Raw genomic sequence first — 25,376 nt, forward strand, 5'->3', positions numbered from 1 at the left:
ATTCACAGGTTTTCTTACTTTTCTGTGTTTTGCTTCAGACATTAATCTCTGCAAAGTGAAGACATCTGTGTTGTAAATGTGAAGGCTCAGATTTTCTACCAATTATCGATTTCGATGTGAATGTATTTACTGTGATCTTGGGCAGCAGCTGAAGTCACGATGAGGACACTGAAGAAAATCCATTCATACAGAGAATGAAGACGGGATCAATGCCTTTCTAACATTGATTGTAGTTTTTCCAATGATTCCTCAGAGGAGACAAAGAGAAGCAAAGAGAAGCAAAGAGAAGCAAAGAGAAGCAAAGAGGCGTTCATGCTCTTGGACCACCAGTCTCTGTTCAAATGCTGTTAGGACCACTGAAAATAAAAAATCTGAATTTTTTCAAAGAATTTTGACTTTAATTTTCAGAGAAAAAAGTCAGAACTCTGAGATTAAAATAAGAATTCTGAAAAAAAGTCAAAACTCTGACAAAAGTCAAAATTTTGAGAAAAAATAAAACTTTTGAGATTAAGATCAGAAAATTTAGAAAAAAAGTCAGAATTTGATAAGATCATCAGAATTCAAAGAGAAAAAGTCAACTTTGAGATTAAAGTCAGAATATTTAAAAAATTCAGAATTTGAGAAGATAATCAGAATTTGAAGAGAAAGAAAGTCAGAATTCAGAATAAAAAGTCTAAATTTGTAGAGAGAAAAAAGTCAGATTTCTACAAGTAAAGTCTTTTTTTTTTTCCATTTCCCCTAATCCTCCTCCTTGTTCCCCCACCAGAAGAATAATTTCCCAGCATCTCTGGTGTTTTTCAGGCCAGAGACATGAAGGTAATGACAGCTGAAGAGAAATCAGAGGTTGTGTCTTTTCCCACCAAACCTGAGCAGCTCACCTGGTTTTTACTGCCAAACAGATTACAATGGAGTCCAGGTCCAGATGTTTCGTCAAAGTCTGGCCTGACATCACGGCTGCAGCTCTTTGAACAATAATTACACCATGTGAGTGTAAATGAATGGTTCATCACTCCTCTGTTTACAGACCCACGACGGTATCAGCACAGCCTTTCAGACGAGGCTAAAGAGCAAAACTTTAACCTCTTATAGGAACCTCTGCTGCAAAAAGGCATGAAATTTATTCAGATTTTAATTCAACAGCAGAATCTCACTGAAAACTCTGGGAAAAAACAACCTTCATATCAGGCCACAGAAAGATCATAAATGTCCTTAAAGGGCCGGTTGTTGCAAACTATTAATAAAACTACCGATCAAGAATTACAGCTTTCTCTTATTTCTGACAGTATTTTTAGGGCATTATTACGACATGTGGAGCAATAAATGAACGACTGAGCTTTGATTGACCTCAAGAGGAGTAACAATACAAATATAACTGATTGATTTGACTGATAAAATAATATTTAAATACTGAACTGTGATTTGGAAGTTTTATTTCTGTCCACAGAAATGGCTACGGTGGGCCGAATTTGGCCCACGGGCCTCAAGTTTAACACAATTACTAAGATGGAGGAAAACATCTTTTTAAGCAAACATCCAGGGATTTTTTATTAAAATTCAGACTCTGGAACGGTCATCTAATAAACTTTTCTTGTTTCTTGTTGATGAAAAGACAAAAAAAATCTAGAAAAATATGACAAACCTGAAAATTAGAATTTTTTTAAATTCACAAACCTGCAAGACATTTATTGTTTAAAATCTACAATAATTTACTGATCCCTCGGCTACAGAAATAAAGTATTGTGCTCAGTTTATTGTTTATCAAGTAAAAATAAAAGCAACAATAGTTTTTGCAATTAAGAAAAATACTAAAAAGTTCTTTCAACATGACATTTTTGGCAAGCAACTGGCCTAGTCAAAGTTCAGACTGTAATTCAGTTGAAAAACTGATGATCACAGATGTTCTCCGACTGAATTTGAGATTTTATACAAAAAAACTAAAAGCTAAACACCAGAGCACTTTTTTCTGACTGATTCCTTCCACTCCTCAAATTATTCACTACTTTCTGCTGATTTATCACAAAGAATGTCGACTCAACAAATAATAAGAGTAAAGAAAAGCAGAATTTCCCCTTAGTGATCCTGTTCCTGAGGTGTTTTCATGCTAAAACCGAAGCAAAACCAAGCTGGTCGCAGAGTGCCTGCTGGTAAAGAGGATCCATCAAAGCGCCGCCTGGCTTTCTCGTGATTCATCTTCTGTTTTTGTGCTTCGTCTGAACCGAGAAGGAACCTCGGCAGTCTTGGCCGTCAGCCAATGCCGACCAGAGATGCAGCAGACGGATGGATTGACAAAGAACAAGACGTGATGAAACGTGGAGCCGAAGACGGCCCGCTTCCTTTCACAAACTATCAAATTATGCCTGAGAAGAAACTGGAGGAGTGCAGCTGCACACCTCCTCCTCTCCAACAGCGATCTGCAAGTGGCTACATGTTGGCAGCAGGATGTAATATTTAGGTTACATAGGAGCTGAGTGACACAGAAAGGAACGAGCACTCAGCCCTTTACCATCATATCACTTGAAAATGGTCTCAAAACAACATAATTTATCGCAATAACTAAATTTATCATAGCAGCTCTTGGTGTACTTTTGATGATTACCTTCCTGAATCTTTGGGGTGAATTCACATCAGCCCTGTTTAGTTCGCTTTAGTCAAACTCTAGTTCGTTTGTCTGGAAAGTCTGGTTTGTTATCGAATTTTGATGCGGACCAAAACAGCAAACTCTAAAACCTAGAAGTGAACCAATGTGAACACCAACCGGACCAGAGATCGCTCCAAAAGCAGAAAGTAGACTACAGAGCAGGGCATTCTGGGTAAAAACAACCAAAACAAACCGGTGAGTGTAGCGCTAGCGTGAGAAATGACTTGTGTTTTATTACCAAACACAAAACAGAAATCATACAACTGCTAAAATCTGATGCAACTCCATTTTTGTTTCCATTTTGCTTTAGTCTTTAGAAGTCTTTGTCGTTTCCTTCAGTTGTTTTTGGTGCAGCGCCCCCACAGGCGAGGAGAGGAACAGGTTTTTTAAAAGTTTGGATTGTTTGATGCCGTTTTGTGGGAAAGAGAACCGTACCTGCTGAAACTGTAGCAAACGTTGCAACTTTGGTCCCAATCGAACTGAATCTACCGGACTATCAGGTGCGAGAACACCCTTAGAGAAAGCTGGATGACTAAGAGGAAGATGACCCGGTTTAAAACGTAAACGGGGGTTTGGAGTTTAACGACGGAGGGGCCTGTGTGCTGCCGGTAAGGAGGCGGTGAGGAAGCAACAGAGAGCTGCTGGTCTGTGTTTACATTTCCAAACCAGTCACCAGCCGAAGCTCGAGGGTCTGCCAAGGCTTGACAGGCGGCTGCGACTTCCAGTGGACAAGATAAAGGATTCCCAGTGTCAGTCTGGCCAGACGTGGGAGGCTGAGGGCGACGCGCGGAGTCAGCCGCCAGCAGTTATTGTCCCTCCAGGCTTCATGATGGCTCTTTAACCTGCTTGAGACGGGAGCAGTGCCTCCTCCTTCACTGAGTTTTTTTCTCCAGCATCTTTGATGTGGACTTTCAAGTTCACATCTCATCTTTGCGATGAATAATGCATCATATAATCTGCATCAGCGCTCCTGGAAAGCTGACAGAGTAGACAATTACCTGATGACGCTTTAGAGAGCAGAGCTGTTAAATGGTTTCTGCACTTTATGACGATACAGATGGAGAGCCAGTAAGGTTTACAGGAAGTCGTTAAAACAGGAGAAATGTTTTTTACAGATGAAAACACGTCACCGGGTGTGTTTTTTATTCAGTCTTCCTTCATGTCCTTCATTCTCCTCATGGGTGCAAAATTACTCCAACAATTTCTTGGCACTGTGGGAAAATTTATTTCTGCTCCAGGTAACAACAAAGTGGTTCTGGATTAAGACTGAGAGCCTCCAAAGTAACGGTTTCAAAGACAAGCTGAAAAAAACCCTGCATTTTTTTTAAACTGACTTTTCAGGTAAAATGCAGCTGGAGGTAGTTTCATCACATTGCTTCCCTTCCCTGAAGTTCTCACCTCTCAGCCTTCGCCCACTTCTCCACCTTCCTGCCATTTCCAACACTTGAGGTGAGGAACGAGCAGCAAAAGGCTGAATGTCCAGCTCAACATCCAGCTTCATGGGATCACGGTCAATTATCACATTAAACTTTATGTTAGATAAAAAAAACAGAACTGGAAATATTATTTTCTTCACTATTTCTTCCAGGAGAGCATCAATACATTTCAGTACATTCAAAATGTATTTAAATGCATCTAGCTTAGTGATATAATTGTTCAAATTGTTGATTTTTGTGTTTTTATGATGTGAAGCATTTTGAACTGCATCGCTGCTGAAATCTGCTAAACAAATAAAATGTAATTAATCGATAAATCTCACTTCCCTAAGTGAAGACGTTTATGATCATTATTACAGTAATACCACAAAATATAATAAAATTCAAAGTCCATGTCGTTCACCACCAGAGAAAGCGTTAAATAAAAATGTTTTCTCTGACACACCTGCAGTTTTTGTTAAAGTTTCATCATGTTTTTTTATTGAAAGAAACGGATTTGTGAAAATTTCCTTTTGCCTGATTTTGTTTATCTTGTTATGTGAATTATTGTCTTTTTGGACCTTAAAGTACCAACATTTCTACTTAACTTTATTTTTGTTCCATCCGATTAAGTAATTTTTAAATATTAAATTCTTAATAATTCGATCAGTTTCGGTACTTGAGTTTTTACCAAATATTTTTTACGCTTACTTGAATCATTTCTTGGACGGCTACTTTTTACTTTTACTTCAGAATAGTTATGTTGAAGTAGTGTTATGTTAATTTTTGGCTTCTCTGGATATTAAACAAATTGCTGAGTTCACCCAGCGGCGTTGCAGAGTTAAAGGCCTCCATGCACTTTGCCGCAAAGTCCTGCGTCTTTCCCCTCAGGCTGTCCAGCCTGGACTTTGTTGCCGTGCCACCAGAAGATGGATGCCCCACTGGGTGGAGCCGTCGGGGGGAAAAACCTCAATAAATCTGCGGCAGCCCACTGGAGACAGAGCTGTCAAACGCCAAACTGTTGACTCAGCCGACAGCATCAGCGATGCCACCAAGGTCCAGAGGTGGCCCGTGTAAATGTGATTTTTATGCCCTCCTTACAGAAACGACACCGGAAGAGCGGGGCTTAAATTATTCTGCCTCCAGGAATGAATTCATTCAGCCATCAGAGCTGCAGACAGATTACCTGGAAGCTATTTACGTCACATAAGACGGAGACGCTGCTGTCGTTAAACACGCTGCGTTCAAATGAAGCACTTTAACAAGCTCGTGTTTACACAGCGGCCTCCTCAAACTTGTAAATTTGCTTCCGGGTTCCTCCACAGAGACAGGAATTCAGAAAATGTCCTTCTGTGTCACAGACACAAATCTTCGTCCCTTAGCGGTCGGGAAACAATGACCGGGACAAAAGAGTCGACCGTTAAACGAGCGCTGAATGCCCTCATTCAGCCGCCCATCAGCGGCCCCTAAAACAATAAACCAGGCCCCAACGGTGAGGGCCTCAAATACACATTTTTGTTTAAATAAAAGCTGCATTAGCAAAGCTGCTAAGTGTGGAGTGCTGCTTGTAAAGTGACACACTAAAAAATTAACAATATTTTGGTTTATTTAGCCTGACAGAGAAAAAAAAGTGAGAATTAATTTGTAAAGTCGTATTTTCAACACATTATTCATGCATTTATAAATGTCAGAGTCTGAAGCTACACATTTAGTTCAAAAACTAAATATTTAGCTTTCAAAATATTTTAATATCTACCTGAGACTTAAACATTTAGTTTGTAAAAAAAATAATTAAAATGCAAACTAAACATTTGTCTCCAAACTTAATGCTTAAGTCTGAGCTAAATATTTAGCTTTCAAACTAAATATTTAGTTTATAAATTAAATATTTTTCTCAAAATTAAATATTTAATTTCTAAACTAAACTTTCAGCTGGAAAATAAATGTTTAGTTTGGGAACCAAACATTTAGTTTGGAAACTAAACATTTAGTTAGTAACAGACTACAATCTCACTATTGTAATGATCCTAATGATTTTAGCTTCCTTCCTATTTCGAAGGAAGTTCAAATCAGCCAGAAAAGAAACAATCAGACTCAGCTGGACGAGTTTTATGAACAGAACTGAAGGTCAGAGCATTACAGGCTCCCAGCTGTCTGAATATTACAGGCCACTGGCTTCAAAATAACACGATTAAAAACAAGAACTCAAGAAAAAGGTGTCCTGACAAGGGTTTTTGTGGAATTAAAGTGACCTTCATGTGGCACTGGGAGGCTAAAGCACACCTGGGAAATAAAAATGAAAGGTTTTCCCTCACTGGTAGCTTATTTCTGCTCCAAATTTACAGCAGCAGAGCAAAATAAGGTGAGTAGAAAATCCCGGGGTTAAATTTACAAGCAGCAAATTAAAGGTTAGGTATGATTCCACAGAAAACATGAATTAAGAACATGTTTATGTGTAAACTGTACGTGAAGAGATGAAGCTGTAGACGTAAAAGTGGTAAAATTAACGCAGAAATTATTGTGATAAACAATAATATTGTTATTATAAGATCATTTTCAAGTGATATATATTAATAATGGCATAATAATGCATTTTCCACCGCTCTAAGACCAATAAACTTAATTAAAAAATAATAATACTAAAATTGGATTATAAATATCCATGAAAATAAATAAAACAGAAATAATAAAAACCTACACAACTGAAACTTTAAATAAAATAGATTCTTAAGTCTGTAAACAAAATATTAATAATCAGAATGGAAATCATCAGGCTCATTTTTAAATTTATCATGTGATTAATTGATTATTGCAACAGGTTTACTAAGGCGAAGTGCAGCTTTGCAGTCTCTTTATCTACACTGATGAAGATTCACTCACATCAGCATGCTGAATGCTTGAAAAGGGCTGATATGAAGATATGACCTCATTTTCAAATATTTATGTCTCCAACTGAGGACACACTGCGTGAACTTTCACCTGAAAATCATCAGGTGATCGACTCACGGTTCCACCAGGTGTGTTTTTAATAAGAATAAAACTAAAACATGATATAAAAGCTCAAAAAGTGGATTTCACTTGATACATAATCAATCAAAACCCGTTTGAAAGACTGAAAACTTTCATAATGGTTTAATCTGTAAGCAAAGTGAGGGGAATCCTTCACATTATGTCAATTAATAATTACAAGAAATGTAAAATGTTTCACTTTGGTTGCATATAAATAACTAAAATCTCCTGTTAATGGTTAAACTAAAGGGCAAAGATTCCTGCAAAGCAAAAATAAAGCACTGGTTGGAAATGTAATTTTGTCTACTGTGACCTTCTGCACTCAGTATTTTTTTCAACCGCATGAGAATTTAGTGACATATTTAGCACAATATCAGTAGTAAGTCTTATTTACCACAAGGTTACAAAGAATCAGCAAAACTCAAAAAGAAACACAAAAACGGACAGGATTCCTCACCAACTGTGCAATCTTTGGATGTTTTTCTGCCATTACAGGTCAGGCAGGGCGCCAAGGTTTGCACAGTGTTGGAGGGATTTATAAAAATAAAAAAAAGAGTAGGAAACTACCTGTGTGGTCGACAGGTTTGGGAACAGCTTTTGTTTTCTGCTGAGGTGAGCAGCGTCAGGAAGGGGAAATGAAGTCACTCCTGAAGCCCGGCCCTCCGCTCGTCTCCACCGTTTTCTCCCCCCAAGAAAACATCCATCTCTGCCTGTCATCGTTGGTTTTTTCTTAGGGCCCACAATCCCTCAGGGCTCCTTTTAGAAAGAGGTTAATAGTGCAGGGTAATAGGCTGAGACTCGACAGGTAATCATACTGTATTCATGAAGTTCTCCTCGACAGACCGAGGGATAATTATAGCACTTAGCTTCTAATCCAAGGGAATTTTTTCCAGATACTCCATCAGTCCTGGAATCTAAGGATTGTTCCACTAAGTCTGCATCAACCAGCAATTATCTCTGTAGTCAGAGGTGGGCAGAGACAAAAACTGTACTCAAATAAAAGTACAACTACTGCAGTATATTTTCACTCAAGTAAAAGTAAAAGGTAGCCATCCAAGAAATTACTCAAAAGTAAGAAAGTATTTGGTAAAAAGTTTACTCAAGTACTAACCAATCAAATTATCAGTCATTTAATATTTAAAAACTCCATCATCCGATGAACCAAAATGTAAAGTTAAGTGGAAATGTTGGTATTTTAAGGACAAAAATGATAATTTAAATAACAAAAATTAATAAAATCAGGCAAAATAATTTTTTTCCTTATCAGTTTCTTTCAATAAAAACAACCTTAAGCAGGTGTGTGTCCATGTTTGGTGATTTTTTGGTTTGTTTTTCATTTAGTGGGTAAAAAATCCACAAATTTTACTAGAGTCGAAATAATTCGTAATAACATTACACAAGTAAAAACAAAAGTACAGCACAGAAAAATACTCCCAAAAGTAAATTTGTTCAAAAAAGGGAGTGAAGGAAATCTAATTGAATAAATGTGTCCCATTACTATCCAATTCTGCCAAAGCTTTTTTGAAGCCAAAGAAACTGTTTTTTTAAAAGTCCTTTTTAAAATTAGCTGATATAATTTGTTACAATCTGAGTGAATCGTGCAACAAAAGTCAACATGTTCCCCTCCTCGACTGCGGGGGCGCTGCAGCAAGAACCACTAAAGGAAACAACACAAAGAAAAAGAATGCACTGAGTTCAACGTCCTTCTTCACGAAATGTGTGTTTAGAGAATTATCCATTCTCCGTTAGGTTCTTGATGTTTGAGGCTGAAGAGTCGGTGAGTTGAATTCATGAAATCCATTTATTAAAACCAAAAGACAGCTGGTCCATTGTTTATGCTGTCCTTATGGGCCAGCAGAGCAAAATGGCATCAAACAGTTTGTAATCTTCTTATAGGTTGTTGTCAACGTGAAAATCACTGAGTCACATTTTACCTTCAGGGTTTTGTTTGTTTTGTTTTTTTACAGAAGCTGAATCTGTCTTTGTTTCTCTGCATCACTGGAACATTTGTACTTTCTTTAAATCTTTCCCAACAGGATCACTCCAGAGTCAAAACCAAAACTTTTGAAATTTTGCCGTAGAACCCCAGGCAACTGTAAGGCTCATGCTTTACAACAAACCAAAGTTTTGCACTAATTGGGTCCCATTTGTGCATTAAAGTGAAACTTATATTGACTTTTGCTGATTCTTCTTCCAGCCGTCTTTCTGCAGCGGAGGAGCCGAGAGGCTGATTAGAGCATCTTGTCCTTCAGACGACACCTGATGTGAAATGATTTCTTCTCCCTCATGGAAATTCAAGACAAATATTTCAGAGTATGACTTTTTCCCCATCTTAAAACGATTCCCATCACTGCTGCTTTCATGAAACTGGAGACAATCAGGAAAGTTTTTACCTCATCCAGGGGACGAAATGTCATTTTAGAGTATTATTGGTAAATGTTGGAATAATGCAATATATCTGTGATCTTAAATATGGTGTACGTCATTTTTATCTACTATGGGTGCGTTCACACTGCAGCCTGAAGTGACCCAATTCCAATTTTTTGGCAATTCCGATTTTTTTGCCGGGGTCGTTAACACTGCCAGTAAATGCGACCTGTATGCGTTCTGCAGTGTGAACGGGCAAACGACCTGAAAGTGTCCCACATGCGCACTAGGGGGCGCCATAGCATCAGCGTTCTCAGTGTTCTGCCAACCGCCATAAAAAGAAGAAGAGCTCAGTGTTTGCGGAAGTAAACATGGAGGCTAACGGTGGAGCTTAGCTTACATATTTGAAGTTGTTGTCCGGGCGGAGCAGCATATTAACAACTTAACCCTCATATTGTCTGTCATGGTGGTTTTTCTTCCCGCTTGCGCATATCAGGACACAGGATAGTGAGATTTGTTGAGAATCAGTGACATTTAGTTCGGATGAATGCGACCTGGACGTTAGGTCGCATTTGAATCAGATACTTATCGGATATGGGTCACATTCGAAAAAGAATCCGACCTGTGCTGTTCACATTACCATGAAAAGATCGGATACAGATCGCATTACGTCAAAAAAAAATCAGAATTGGGTCACTTCAGGCTGCAGTGTGAACGCACCTTATGAGACTCTGTTTAAATATTAAATAGGCATGAATGATGCAAATTCATAACACCTAGAATATATAAAAAAATAAACAACTGTGATATAAATACAAATGATATTGTGATAACTTTTAGCTGAATCCTACAAAACTGTTTTAAATATTTTTCAAATTTTTTGCCACGGGCACTACAACTGTCAAGTTTTATCTATTTTTATTATGAAAAACGCTAAAAAAATTTACTGTAAAAACAAATTAAATAAAATTTTCATAAAACCTGACTTTTATACCTAAAGAATTTGTAAAATATGTTAGGTTTATTGAAGGCTACAAGAACATGATACAAGTCCTTTAAAAAAAACCTTTAAAAAAAACCCTCTTATTTAGTGTAGTTTAATAAATGGGTCACTGGTTGTTTGTGGTGCCATCTAATTAAAATGAAAGCTTGAACTTTGGTTCATATAAGATTAATTTTTGTGTTGTTGCTATTTTTATTGTTTTTGGTGGGTGAAAATCTTTTGCTTTCATTTGTTTAAAGTGTATCACCATCAACAGTCTGGTGAAATAATTAAAGTCCTTGAACAAAGGAACTATTATACAAAATTAACATTTCATACATTTTGGTATTTCCATTTGGGTCTCAATCACTTCTAAAATAGCTAAAGTGCTTAAAAAACCAACTTCCAGCTGATTTTTGACAATAAATCAATGTTTTTTGGTGTCTGGAAAATCAGGTGTTTTGACAACATCCCAACGGTTAAGCCAGATTTATCTTTACCTAGCAACCCAAGCTGAGCTCTAGCGCGTTCAGTCATCTGGTTTTACCACTGTATGCTGGAAAAGAGAAGTGTTTTGTTGTTGACTTCCCATCCAGAAACCACCTGCAGTATTCTTGTTGGTTGTGCAGGAGGCTCCACTTTTGCTTTTCAAACATGCAAGATTGGATAATTGCACATCTGTTTCCAGCCATTTTTATGCGCAAGTGTAAACTTTAAATTGGGGAGCGTGGACAGTAGTAAATTACTTGTTTTTAAAGTGACAGAAGGCTCTAACACAGCTCAAAATAGGCAGAACTGAGCAGAATAAAATCTCAGAATCATTCTGTGTAAAAGATGTAATGATCATGTTTTGCATAAATCATAAACCTATCCTAACCTGTTCAAGGATGAAGTTGTGGGCAAGGGCCGCACAGAATAAACCCAAGGGCTGAAAATGGCCCGAGCACCACATTTTGGACATCCCTTATTTACTGTATGGGTCACAAATGCAACATGCCAATGATATTGTGCTTTTATTTTTGCAGAGTAATAAAGAATGCTTATTATTATTATTATCATTAATATAATGGCTACCTGCTTTAGTTTTTTTGACTTTGTTTTTTATCCACTTTTTCTGGGAGACGTCCTTCAGATGACACCTGATGAGACTGCAGACGCCCTGCAGAGTGGCTGCGCATTTATAATAAATGGCTGACACTGAAGCACAAAAGAATCAATCCAGATTACCAACATATACTTAAAATAACACCGAGCATAGAGCTCTCATTCATCACCTCTATCGGTATTCCTTCAGCCTTTTCTTACGGAGAACAAAAGCATTCCTCTTCAGCAGCTGAAGTCCCTGAAGATGTTCTCATTCCTTGGACTTCATTCAGGAGAGGGAAAAAAACAAAACAAAAAAAGGAGGGAAACCCAGAGAGTTAAAGGCACTGCCTCCATGGTTAAATGTTCTGCGATGCGGGACGTGTGTGAACACGGCCGGCGGAGCCAAAGGGGACTAAGAGCCTGGCTCAGTTCAGTTTTACCCCCGTCAAAAAAAACAAAACACTTGTAACTCCAAGAGCCTGCAGGCACAGACAAACGGGATGCCGACTGTAACGATACACTATAAAAAATTAACGGCAATAAATCTGTTTATTAGTCAGAGAGAAAATAATGTGGGTGTTAATATTTCAGTTATATTTTCACCATGTTATTCCAAGCTCTATAAATATTTAGCTTTTAAATTAAATATAGATAGGAAGCTAAAAATTTAGTTTGTAAACTAAATAGTTAGGAAGCTAAATATTCATTGTATCTAAATCAGTGGTTCTTAACCTGGGTTCGGTCGAACCCCAGGGGTTCGGTGAGTCGGTCTCAGGGGTTCGGCGGAGCCTCTGCCGCAGAGGTAAAAACACACTTGTGTAAAATTGTGATGACGCCCCGCTTTACCATCACTCGCTGCAGAGGATCGTTACATTGCTTAGCCAATCAGAGCTGCAGAGGAGCACTGATTGAAGGAGTTTCACTCTCAGCATGGATTTGAACTTGTGTCTTTAATTACTTCAGCAAAACTCACAGTTTTTACCAAATTCTATAGTGTAAATCTGCTCCTTAGTCACATCTTTTTGGGGTTGCTACTGCCTCTAGTGCCGTGGGGGTGGTAACACAGCTAATATAATTACATTAATAAATCAGAATACCGCAAAGTATTTTCTGTGCCCGGGGGCGGGGGGGTTCGGTGAAAGCGAATATGAAACTGGGGGGTTCGGTACCTCAAAAAAGGTTAAGAACCACTGATCTAAATATTTAGTTCAGAACTAAATGTTTACTTGAGAACTAAATATTTAGTCTTCAAACCAAATATTTAGCTTTTTAACTAAAAGATTAGCCAGGTAGAAACTTTGTGTAACTATTCAGTTGAAATAAATATTTAATTTGGAGCTAAATGTTTAGTTTGAAAATATTTACCTCCAAATTAAATATTTATCTGAATAAATACTGAATATTTAGTTTCTGAACTAAAAATTTTGCTTTCTGACTAAATATTTAGGTAGCAAGATGAACACTTAGTTTGCTAATTAAATATTTAGGTTCTTAACTAAATATTTAGTTTAGCAACTAAATATTTAGCTCCAAATACTAAATATCTAGTTTGCAAAATCAATATTCTGCTCCAAATGTTGTTCCAAATTAAATATTTAATAAATATTTAGTATTTAGTTTGCCAAACTAAATATTTACCTCTAAGTATTTAGCTAGAGTGAGCTAAATAACTCTCTAGATACATTTTTGTGGCTACTCTAAATATTTAAACAGCCACTCTGCAAGGTGTCTGTAGTCACAAACTAAATTGCTAAAACCAGATATTTAGTAAACTAAATATTTAGCAAAAAAGCTAAACATTTAGTTAAAATATTTAACTGTGAGATAAATATTTATTTTGCAAACTAAATATTTAGCTTTCTCACTAAATATTTAGGTTTCAAACTAAACTAAGTATTTAGTTTGAAACTCTGACAATCAAATGTATGAACAACATGCTGTCTTTGAGAAATGAACACCCATTTTTTATGATGAAAGAAGTCACTGCTGTTAATTTTTTACTGTGTAATCTCACAAACAGCACTACATACAGACAGACTGGGAACTGTAGGGCTAAAGCTAACTGCACACTGGTGTTTACAGATAAGAGGCAAACTGGTCTGAATGGCTGAGCTGGGAATTAAGCAGTCAGAGTGAGCTGAGAGACAAAAGGCTGTGACCTCCCTGACCTTCAGCGGTGACGCCGGGGCAGAAACAAGGGGGGGAGGGGGAGAAACGGGAACAGCTTGATTGTTTGTTTGCCCATTAATTGAGCAGCTGGGTATTTGCCAAAGGTTGTCCCAGTACTTCAACTGGTTCTGCAGAGAGCGGGTCAGGAAGAAGAGGCTTAGTTCCAGTCCAGAGAGCAGCTGAGGCGTGGGACGATATCAGGGAGAGGCGCTCACATTAAAGGGCCCTTAAACACTCAATGAAATACTTTCATTGCTTCTAAAAAAACTGCAGATATTATTAAAGGATTTCCTTTTAAATTACTTGTACCTGTTCTGGGTTATTGCTCATCTATAAAAAATACATCCTACTTAAAACATTTCATCCTCATTCAGACAATGCTGGCACACCAATACAATGCAAAAACACAAAATTCTTACCAAGGTTTTTTTTTTATCAAGAGTGTGTAAATACCTTAGTACACTTTAAATAAGACAAGAAATCGGTACGACGTTGAATCAGGGCCTTTGTAGGAAGGAAAAAAGTCAGTAAATAAAACTCAATTTCAAAAGCTTTTGTAATTAATCTCAGAAATTTTCTAGAAAACAATTAGACATTTCCGAGTTTCAAAAGTAGAAAAAGTTCAAATTTCTAAACTCAGAAATGTTCCAAAAATCTTTGGATGTTTTCTTACCAAAAGAATTTGAGAGAAAAAACTTGGAAAAATTATTTTTCAAAAGTTGAAAACTCCCAAATTTTGAAACTCAAATTTCCAAATGTTTTTCTATAAAATTTCTTAGATTAATCTCAAAATTTTAGTTGGTTTTTTTTTTTTTAAGAAAATTTCAGCTTTTCAAACTCAGAAATTTCCAAGTTTGTTTCTAGAAAGTTTCTGAGATTAATCTAAATATCTGAGTATTTTTGTTGGAAATTTACTCCTTTTTTATGGGCTATAATATGCCACTGTAACTATTTTTTGCTAAAAAGGTCTTTGTAATTTTTGATCTCAAGTGTATTAGGATATTTGAACTACAACCAAGACAAAAATATTTGGTAATATTTTGTTTTTGCAGTGTGAAATTAATCTGAAAAATTATGAGGGTTTTTTTTTACTTTTGGGAGCTCAGAAATGTCTTTGCTTTTCAAGAAAATGTATGAAATTAACCTAAAACATTTATATGGCTGTAGACGGCATGACGGAGTAGCGATGTAGTGCTGATATATTTGAGGTAGTTCACGTTAGAGCAACATTTACAGAAATCTAAAAATATTAAGAGTTTTGATATTCTATAACTAAACGAATCAAAGACGCTCTGTTAAAGCAAACAAATGTGAAACTGCTGCTTAAGCTAAGAAAGCTCTAGGAACCGAAACACAGTTAGTTTTAAAAGCATCTTGAAAAAGAGCAGCAAGTTTAAGCACTTCACAGCCTTGGGATACTTAATAATTCAGATGTGGGAGGAAAAAAAAACATGAATGGAAAGTCCTCAAATGATCTATTTCTGTGAGCGGGATGACGGCGCCTGTGAAAATCCTCTTTTCTCCTGACACCGGGATAACTCGTTATAGATGGGAGCTTCCCACTTCACAGAGGAAAACACTGTCAGAGACAAACAGGTGGGGGAGGGGCGAGAGCTCTGTAACTTTATGACCAGGACAACAGAGAAATACACTTTGCTGTTTCAATTTAAAGATCAAGTTGCATAAAATATAAAAAAAGGACTCATGATAAAGTTACATCTAGGTCTGCAAATAATGATTATTTTAGTAATCAATTAATCAGATAAAAAAAATGGCACATTTTGCAGATTTTTTTAAACACGTAATTTTTTTAAAATTCGATTAATCGTTAGAATAATTGATAACTAAAACAATCGTTAGTTGCAGCCCTAAAATAATCCAATGGATCTTATCCAGGCATCTGAATCATTTAGCTTGGTTGCTCAGGTAAAAGTCTCTTTAATTTTGCAGCAGAGAAGCATAACGAGCCCGAGAGAGCGTGGAGCTCTGAGGTGATCTGTCAGGAAAATAGTTTTGCTGTCATCATCAGAAAAACAATCTCAGCGCCGTGTTACTGCCGCTGCTTCCACTCACGCTTCACCACTGGAGTTTGATGAGATCCGGAGAAAAGAAAAACTAAATCTAAAAGCTCTAATTTTAAAACAAATGAAACGACGTCGAGTTCCTTTAAGAAAGTTAATCACCCTGTTCTGAAACATAATTTGCTCCGTTTTCATTTCCCCCTCCAGACCATCAGATATGTTAAGGCCGCAGGAGTGAAGGACGGGCTAAAAATATAAAAAATAAAGTGAAATGAAGGAGGAACTGGGGACACGATTTGAAGGATGACAAGAAAGGGGACAGCAAAGTCGGGGAAGCGAGAAACTGACAGCAGGGACCCAGCTTTACTTAAGACACATGAGACAGAAAGTCGGAGTCAGCGGTTCCTCCTTCCAGCCTCTTAACAGATCCTGGACAGGTACGGGTCACCTGGCATCCGCAGGGGAGACCTGCAAACCAAACCTGATGGATGTTGCAATATTTTCAGATGCACATCTGTGACAAAGTCCCTCTGATATTTTTAGTCACAACTGCCCAAACTTTGACTCCATTTACTCGATATTGGCTGCATGGAGAACGTTGGATTTTCCCTTTGCAGAGTTTTATGGCTGATTTCCTTTTAAAAGTGGCCTATTATGCTTCCTTGAACATGTTAGAATAGGTCTATTGGCAATGCAAAACACGTTCATTACATGTTTTGCACAAAATAATTCTTAAATAATGAGATCTTAGTCTGGTCAGTTCTGCCTATTGGACTGTTTTAGGGCCTCTTTCTTATAATACCAAAATGTGGGTCATGACTTATATTCAGATTATTTGATGATGATGACAACATATTTTATCTGGTTAATCTGATTTAACCATTAGTTAATATTTAAGAGCTTGTAATTATTATTTTATCTTACTAATGCATAGATTTGTACAGAAATTACCCCCAGAAAGATGTGCATGACTGAAATTACAAGTAATATATTTAAAGTGGTTTTGGTACTGAAAACATTTAATCCTTCCTTTTTCCATTTGTTAACAACTAAAAACATTGGTGGCTAAATTTTGATTTATTATTATTTGAAAATATTTCAAAAGTTAATTCTTTGCTGATGATGACGTGTTTTATCAGACTAATATATAGATTTAAAAACTGGACCAAGCGTTTTTTTTTTGTTTTTTTTAAAAAAAAGCCAACTAAAAATGTATAATTGTAAAAAAAAATTATACTTAAAACCTTTTTAAATCTGATTTATATGCAAAAAGGGTTGCTTGACTATGAAAAAAAACATAATTATGATTATTACTGATCAATGCCAACATCCAAATGATTTTAAATGATTAAACGTCATGGAAAAATGCATCTATTTGCAAAGATTGCAACAAAGATTGCAAATAACAATCTTTGTTATTTGCAAAACAACAAAGATTGTTGTTTTGCAAATAGATGCAAAACAATTAAATATATATTTAATATATATATATTAAATATATATATTTAATATATATATTAAATATATTCTTATTTAATATATTCTTATTAAATAAGAATATATTCTTATTTAATCTTGCAGTGAAAAATATGACCAACTATTTACTTAAGTGTAGGCCATTACAATATAATTTACTTAAATAATTTGTGAAGAAACACCAAACTTGTTCCCAAATAAGTCACAAAATAAATTATAAAACACCAACAAGCTGAAAAAATAAATAAATAAATAAATGACTTCTAAATAATAAATAACACAAAGTTTTGTTGCAAGGCCAAGTTATTTTGACTACAAATTTGCTCAGAGTTTATTTTAGTTTGACAGTTCTGTTTTGGCTAAATCTGCTGCATAGATTTGTCGCTTTCTGAATTATTTGCTCATAGATTAAGTTCATGTTTAGGTTTCCGGTGTTTGCACAGATTGGTTGACTTACAGAAAGGTACAGAAATCTCTACTTAGCAAATCCTGCACATCCCGTGTTTCTGATCCATGTTTATGTCTAAGTATTCAACATTTTCCTCACTTTAACCTGTTTGTTTACTGAATGTAGCAGCAGCAGCTGCTGGTGTAGCCTGGAGGTGCTTGTCATTTTGCCCCCTTAGGAGATATAACAATAAAATTATACTTGGAAAGCAGAACTTGACAAAATATCACTATAAAAGTAACTAGTTTTTTAGTATCACATCATTTTAAGCTACAAATCAAAAACTTTCACCTGAATTTCCTCACTGGGGGACAATAAAGGATATTTCTATGCTACTCTAATCTAAAACTAACTTTAATTCAAGTCCCTTTATTTGTCCACAAGGGTAATTTAAAGCATGAAGAGTAATAACCGACTCCCTGAAAGAGGAGTGAAACACAGGGAGTGTTTACCTGTTGTTCTGCATCAGTGGTCCTCTAAATTTCACCTCTCAGCGCATGTTAATGCAGCTCAGACTTCACACCAGTTAACGCTCACTTATGAACACGAACCGGCCATCTGTTAAACTAACCGGAAATAATAAGCGTTCAGCTTCCAGGGTTCCGTTCAAGACTTCAAATCCAGCTTAAAAAGTCCACAAAGAGAACTCACGTCGTTCTCAAGTTTAGACACGTTGCTTGTTGTTTGTAGACGGTTTGTTTACATCCGGAAATTTTGCACATGCGCACAACTCCGCCTGAAGGACAAAAAGACGTTTTTTTTTTTTGTTTTACTTGCTGCCGCGGTACAACAATCCCGTTAATAAAATGAAACCTGGAGATGTAGGTATTATTAATTTGGCGCAGCGCCCCACAAGAAAGGGTAAAATAACACAGAAAACCCGTCGAAGAACAATTTAAAACCACTTTTATTCTTATTTTTTCTCGCTCTTTCTAAGCTACATGCAGACCCGTTGCCGTAGCAACTCAAATATTTCCGCACACAAACATCAAAACATTCAGTTTAATGTTTTCAAGCTTGATGTTTATTTTAAGATTACTAATAAGTAACATAGCGGTGGTTAAACATCTTGTCTACTGATGGTCTGCGAATGAGTCGTCTTTTTCTTCTTAATAAAAACTTTAGCACATCTACGTGCTAAAGTTGTCAACGTAAAGCTAGCATAGCTGTCCAATTTTTTCCTTATCTTGCTATCCTAGTTGTCATAGTGTTGGCAATTAGTAACAAAGCACTGCTGCCTTTTTTTCTTTTATATATCATGTTAAGATTTATCAGGTTATGTTAACAACTTGACAGGTAAAACTGCTGGTAGTCATCGTCACCTAGCAGTTTTTTGATTTTGCAAAGTGTATATTGATTATTTCCAGCATGTCTGTGTGTAGGTCAGCACACAGAGTGGACCTGGTCAACATTTTAGGCTCCAGAAGCTGCTATAATGATATGAAATGGGTTCAACAGAACAAAATTTGATTGAGTGAAGAAGAAGAAGGCCCACCAGGGTACAATAAGGCGATAAAGGAGACACAAGCAGCTGTATTTATGAAGTAAAAGGAACTAAATGACTGCAGTAATCAATAACTGCACTCTGAAAATCATGCTGTTCATCTACAATTACTAAAGCCATTTCATATTATTCAGTCACCGACTCCACATGACATGTAGTCATCATTATGAAGGTGGATTTGGTTTAAATTTAGTCCAAAAAACACCTTCAAACAGCAAGTGTAAAGATTGAAATCTAAAATGAAAGTTTAGAAAGCATAAAGCTGTTATGACTCAATCTGTGAAAAACACATGCTGAGCATTAAAACTGATGAAAAAAAATAAACTTAACAGCAATTTATAGAGTCTCAGAAAGTTAGAGACTCATTCTGAATAATGACTGAATATCACTTGCTTAAAATTAAATCTAATAAATTACAAATTGATCTAAGAAGTTTTCACAGACTGTAAGCCAAAGTATTGTACTAGAATGGTGTCAGTTCAACCTGCTGAAACTATTAATCGGATTAATCATGATTAATCAATTATTGAAATAATCAGCAACTAATGTAGTAAAACATTAATCATTAACTGGAGTATGCAGCCTCAAGAAATGCATAAAAAATATTCAGCTCAGTAGGAAAGCCAAAACTGAATTTCATTTAAGATATGAAAAACCTTTGTTCAAGTTGCACAGTTTTAATTAAATTTGAATGTACTAAAGGAAGGCAATGTTACTGCTTTCAGCTGCTTTCACCAAACATTAAATCTAGTAAAAACTTTGCAACACATTTATTTCCACTCAAGCATTATGAAACATTGATCTTCACTGAGTTAATACCTGAACTTTGACTTTACCAGTCACAAAAATCAATACAAAGAGGTTCAAGTTCAACCTCATCTTTTAATCCTAGCTCTTTGTAAATGTGCAAATGTTTACAAAAACAACCAATTAGAGGCAGGAGGAGGGTCTTAGCGCTGTTCACCCTCTCACTCTGCTCCTAGCTAAACTACAGAGGGTTCACTGCAACTTAGCCTACCTGGAATGCTAAGGCTAGTTAGCTTAGCCACCAATCCTGGTGGATAAAAGTTTAAGTTGCGTCTTTGCCATTAGCTCAATTAGCAACATTGATTGACAGCGCTAACATCCGCCTCCTGGCTCTTATTGGTTGTTTTTGGTTGGGAGCGGTGAATAACTCAGGGAGGAAGTGGAGGAGATCGATCTTTTCAGATTATCTGTCTCATAAAAAAAACTGTCACGACATGATTACAGTTTTAACAAATAAGGAAATAACTTTTTTATAAAAGTTACAGACTGCAGCTTTAACCGTAGATTTTACCTGCCATACATCTGCTGCAATAAGAACAGGTCACAGAAGAATAACTCTTCTCCTTGTTGGCAGCTTAATGACTGGCAGTCCTCACTGATGAGCTGCCGCTTCTTTATAATAGAGCCAACTCATTTTTAATGCAGAGAAGATGTAAATAAAATAGTGTAATAAAAAATTCATCAAGATGCTGTCTCTGTGTAACAACCAAATACCATCTATTGGTTCCTGAAACTCCTCCGAAGTGAACAAAGCGAGCCGGCCGTGGTTTGTCGTTAAAGTTTAAGTGATTACAGCTACCCAGAAACATCGAGAAAGTCTCCAAACACACCAAGAAGACAATCAAAGCCTAGAAATAATCTTACATTCAGTTTCATCAAGAACCCCATTGAGTTGTGTTGTGTGTGGTGCCTTCATCATGCATGCGCAGCACGGACCGCAACGCCTGATTTTAGTTGCTTCTGACTCATTTTGGAATCAGGGCACATCTTCTGCAGACCAGCTGCAGGTTGACGCAGACGCAGCTTTTTTTTTAATCACCCCAAAGATATAAGATTTTGATCAGACACATTTCAGTAGCCTGTGCAGAGCCGGAGCTGCTCCTTAAGCAGTTTCCCCATATGGCTGCTGTCAAACAACTTCAACTCTACTGCAAAGCAGAGAGTCGTTTCTGCATATTCACGGCCATCTGTGAGTCCATATTGCTTCTTGTCAATCAAACATGTTTCTACAGAAGCAGCATGTTTCTGACTTGTTTGGTCTCATGGAAATAAGTGAAATTATCTCATGTCTCTCAGGGCCAAAGTGGTAAATCTGAAAGCAACACGTGTTTTCTGCCTTGACTTGAGAACCAGGTGATAAATCCTTCTCAAGGTATTTACATATTCATATAAAATCAAACAGTGGCCTCTCAAAGTACAGCTAACAATGGTGATCAATGTTACCAATATGGAGAACCAATTAAGTGCCAGTAGGAATGTTAAAAACAAAGTTGTATATCATGATTCAACTGCCTTAAAAAACAACTTGCCATACAACTTAAAGCATACCAGTTATATATTTTAAAACACTATCAAGAAACATAAAGTCTCCATAAAGTAACTGTCCATCTTATTTACAACCCAACATGTTTCCAGACACAATTCATCTTTTCTACAAGGATAAAAACATATTGAGTACAATTTGTGGTACTCTAAACATACTTGGTTATTAATAATATTTGCCGCCCAATATTAGCATCCTCTATCAACTGTTTTTTTTTTGTGGCCACTGTTAGTGGCCATTATTGTTAGCAGCTAACGCTAGCAACCTACTGTTGAAGGCTATTATTGTTATCCAAACCAGACAATAGATAATGTCAGCGAAAAAAGAAATGGAAACAAAAATTAAACCTTTATAAATTGATTTTCTTTCCTTTTAACAGATAAAAACTTAAAAACTGGAAAATTATTGTTACAGTGGAAAATAAATGGTGCACTTATGATTTTCCCTACTGGCTAAACTGATTAAATGTTGTTTTTATCCTTGCAATGCCATGAGCAGAACTGGAGAGAGATCAGAGCAATTTTTGTTTATACTCTGATATAAAAAGTATTTTATCACCATCAATCAATCAAGCTTAATCCCAGAACATTAATTAAATAAGGAATTCAGGGTTTGATAAAAAACAATTAAGAAGCAGGGAGGCCTGCAGGCTCCAACATGGACTTTTATCTGAATGTTTTCTTTTCCCGTTTGTTTCCATCTTCCCACCAGCCCAGGTGTGGCGTTTTTCACTTTGAACTCCTGAAGTAAAGGGTCTTTTTTTCTGCAAACGGTGTTTAAACATGCTTCGACATCCCACCTGTTTTCCTGCCTTTTTCGCCACCAAGTCCCCTCCTCCTCCTTTCCCTTCCTCCTTTCCCTTCCTCAATGCCCAAACAACTACTACCTTTTACACTTTCTGAAATTATCCCCCTTGAAAAGCCAGGGGAAAGGGAAGCAGGATGTGTTCTTGTGCCTTTACATGATTGCAGGTATGTTTTTTTCTAGCTTTACTGTAATTATCCTGAAAACTGCAGGAGAACAAGCTGGAGTTCCTCATTATTCAGCCTGGGAACAACAACCGCAGCACCCAGAACCATGTTTAGGGTGTTTTAAGTGAGATTACCAGTTGTTGCCTGACACAGGTGGTAGTTTTCTGAAGCACAAGGAACCAGGTTGCATTCCTTTCCTGTCAAATTTGACTTATAAAAAAGGAGACAAAAAAAATCTCTTCAAGCTCAAAAGTGCACCCTGATGTTAAATGTCTTTACTGCCCACTTTTGATCCATTTTCCTCACAGCATTCGTACAACCGTAATCTTCTGCTGAAAAGTAACTCATCGCTTCTCGGAGGCTCTGAGAAAATTCAAGATGAGATAGAAAGATGCTTTCTCTTTCTTACTGTTTATTCAACGTCACATGCTGTTCTTCTTCTTCTTATTTTTAATTATGTAAAGCACCTTGAAATGCCTTGCCGCTAAAATGTGCTATACAAATAAAATTTGATTGATTGATTGATTCAAGATTGTTGAGCTAAAACATGAGCAAAGCTGCAAAATGTTCTGCCAACACTATTTACAGTAAACTCAAATAAAACTAATTAATGAGAGTTACAACAACATTTAATTTCCCCTTTGGATCAATAAAGTATTTCTGAATTTGAACTGAAGTGAATCGAAGGCCCCCGTTGCTGGATTTCTCTGAATTTCAACAATTATCGACCACTTTCAGATCAGGATCACCAACAGAACCGGACAATAAATCAATAACAATATATATCACAACAGACAAGTAATCAATATCAACAGATAATACGTCTGAGTGAATATTCAACCTATACATAGTTCTCATGTGAAGTCACTAGTATGAATGTTGTAACTGAGAGCCATCTTGGCAAGCAGTTGCTATGGAGTTGCTATGACAACAATAAACAAGCCACTAGCTTAGAACAAGCTTTCACATTGTTCCAATCTAACTTATAAACAATATAAGTAAATTACAAGAATTACCCCATCTCAGTTTTTGAGTACTCTACTCACCTTTGTATAATACTAAGATAAATCAGTGATATTTACTGTAGTACTTACTGCTGATGAACTAGCAAAATTACCCAGTTCAGACTTGTGGGAACAATGTATTCAACACTGAACTCCAATCCCGAACCGCACAGCATTCTGGGAGATGTAGGCAGAGGAAATGCTTCAGCCGCTCACTGTCGGCTAAGAAACGTTGGTGGAATCAACTCACTCATTCTTTGGTTGCCTAGCAACAGCCTGTAACTCTTTAAACTAAATAATGTACATGTTTTTTCTGGAACTCAAATTTTCCAAGTTCTTGCTCCTTCTTTCTTTTTTCTGTTCAATCTATAACGGCCAAATTACACCATTTTACTTTAAAGATTCCCAGAAATAACAAAAAAGTTCAGAACTGCAGTCATTAAAGTAGTAGTTGCATATTTTAATTTCACTTCCTCTATAGATTTTTCTACAGGCAGATTTAATCCACAGCAACATTTACCGTTTAAAATGAAAAAAGCAATAAGTGTCAAGCACCAGGACCAATGCTATAAAAAAATATGTAATTATTTAACATGCAAATGTGTTTAACATGTCTGTTGGGGAAAAGTATAATTCTTAAGCCTTTCTGTATAATTTGGATAAATAATGGAAAAAGGTTTAAGTGATTTCTCAGCAACATGTAAGTTCACATTATGTGCCTCTATTGTATTTTTCTGCATACACAACGCGCTCTGAAATGACAACCTGCTCTTATTTCCCACTCAACAATTTCTAAGTGATAACTTAATGAAAAGTCACATAAATATGTTAAATGGGGGGTGTGTGTGTTTTCTTCTACATCCCATTTCAAGATTAAAATGTTGAATTAATGTGGTAAATACGCCAGTCTCGAATCAATTTTCTGGTTAAAACGTTGAATTAGGCTTGAAACAACAATTAAAACATTTAAAAACACTGAGAAAAGAATTAAACATTGAAGCAAAAAGCAGAGAAAAACAGACAAATGTTCTGAGTCATTCTGGGAAATAAAGCAAGAAAATATCTGCAGAACTTGACCAATCATGAGTCGGCTCTCCTAAGTTTCCTGAATAAATCATCTGATACGGGGAAAAAATGACTAAGCTTTCTGGTCTTAGCTTGTCTGAGATTTTAAAAACTGACTTGAATTGCATTTGAGTGAATATATCAGCTTCTTCTGCAGGGGAACAAAGACGCTTCTCAAAGCAAACATGACTTCTTTCAACAGTAAATCTAAAGCCAGAATACGAGCACAGCTGAAAGAGCATAAAATAAAAGCAAAAACCTCTTATTGCCAACACCCAGCAGAAGCAGAAAATTAAAAAAGTTCTGCAAGCGGAGCAGCAGGAGCCTGACGCAGAGCCGCATCATCACCATTATCATCCACAAACTCAGTATCCGGCTTGAATTATAGATGAGCCGCATCCCCTCTGCTTCGTTTCTGACAGAGGATGTGCACTAATCCCCACTGATATGATATGTACTCCTTTTATCACCCATCTTTGCATGGAGACACTTAACAGCTTCATCTGTCAGTCTCACTAAACCGGCAAAGTCCCCCGTAAATAATGCATGAGCGTTTCCTCCATCAGGCTTTGCAGACGAACCAAACTTTGCACCCAGATGAGGCGGAAGTCTTAACCAGGGATTAAACAGCAAAAAGAAAGTGTTGAAGCACCTACCGCGTAGAGCGATCCCTCGAAGAGACAAGCTCCTGGGATGAAAACAGAGGAAAGAAACGGAGTTAGAGTCCGGCTTTGTCTGAGTGAGGTCAAAATAACTGCAGGTGCTTTAAAAACATGAGGAAGTAATTGATCCTATTCAGTGTGTAAGGTCAGGTTTTATGATCCCTTGGTGGGTTGTTAAGAGCTGTCCAGATTTAAAAAGTGATCAATAC

The 25,376-nt window shown here is 36.7% G+C and overlaps 1 protein-coding gene across 1 annotated transcript in view; it reads right to left on the minus strand.

Moving 5' to 3' along the window:
* fras1 (Fraser extracellular matrix complex subunit 1) overlaps positions 1-25,376 on the minus strand; it is a 265,712-nt gene that overhangs the window by 233,550 nt on the left and 6,786 nt on the right. Inside the window, exon 2 of the mRNA XM_015012328.2 lies at positions 25,162-25,193. Coding sequence (XP_014867814.2) covers positions 25,162-25,193 — 32 coding nt within the window. The remainder of the gene's footprint in view (positions 1-25,161; positions 25,194-25,376) is intronic.

Source organism: Poecilia mexicana, unplaced genomic scaffold (genome assembly GCF_051168715.1).
Source record: "Poecilia mexicana isolate PSO_F unplaced genomic scaffold, ASM5116871v1 scaffold_9, whole genome shotgun sequence".
NCBI lineage: Eukaryota > Metazoa > Chordata > Actinopteri > Cyprinodontiformes > Poeciliidae > Poecilia > Poecilia mexicana.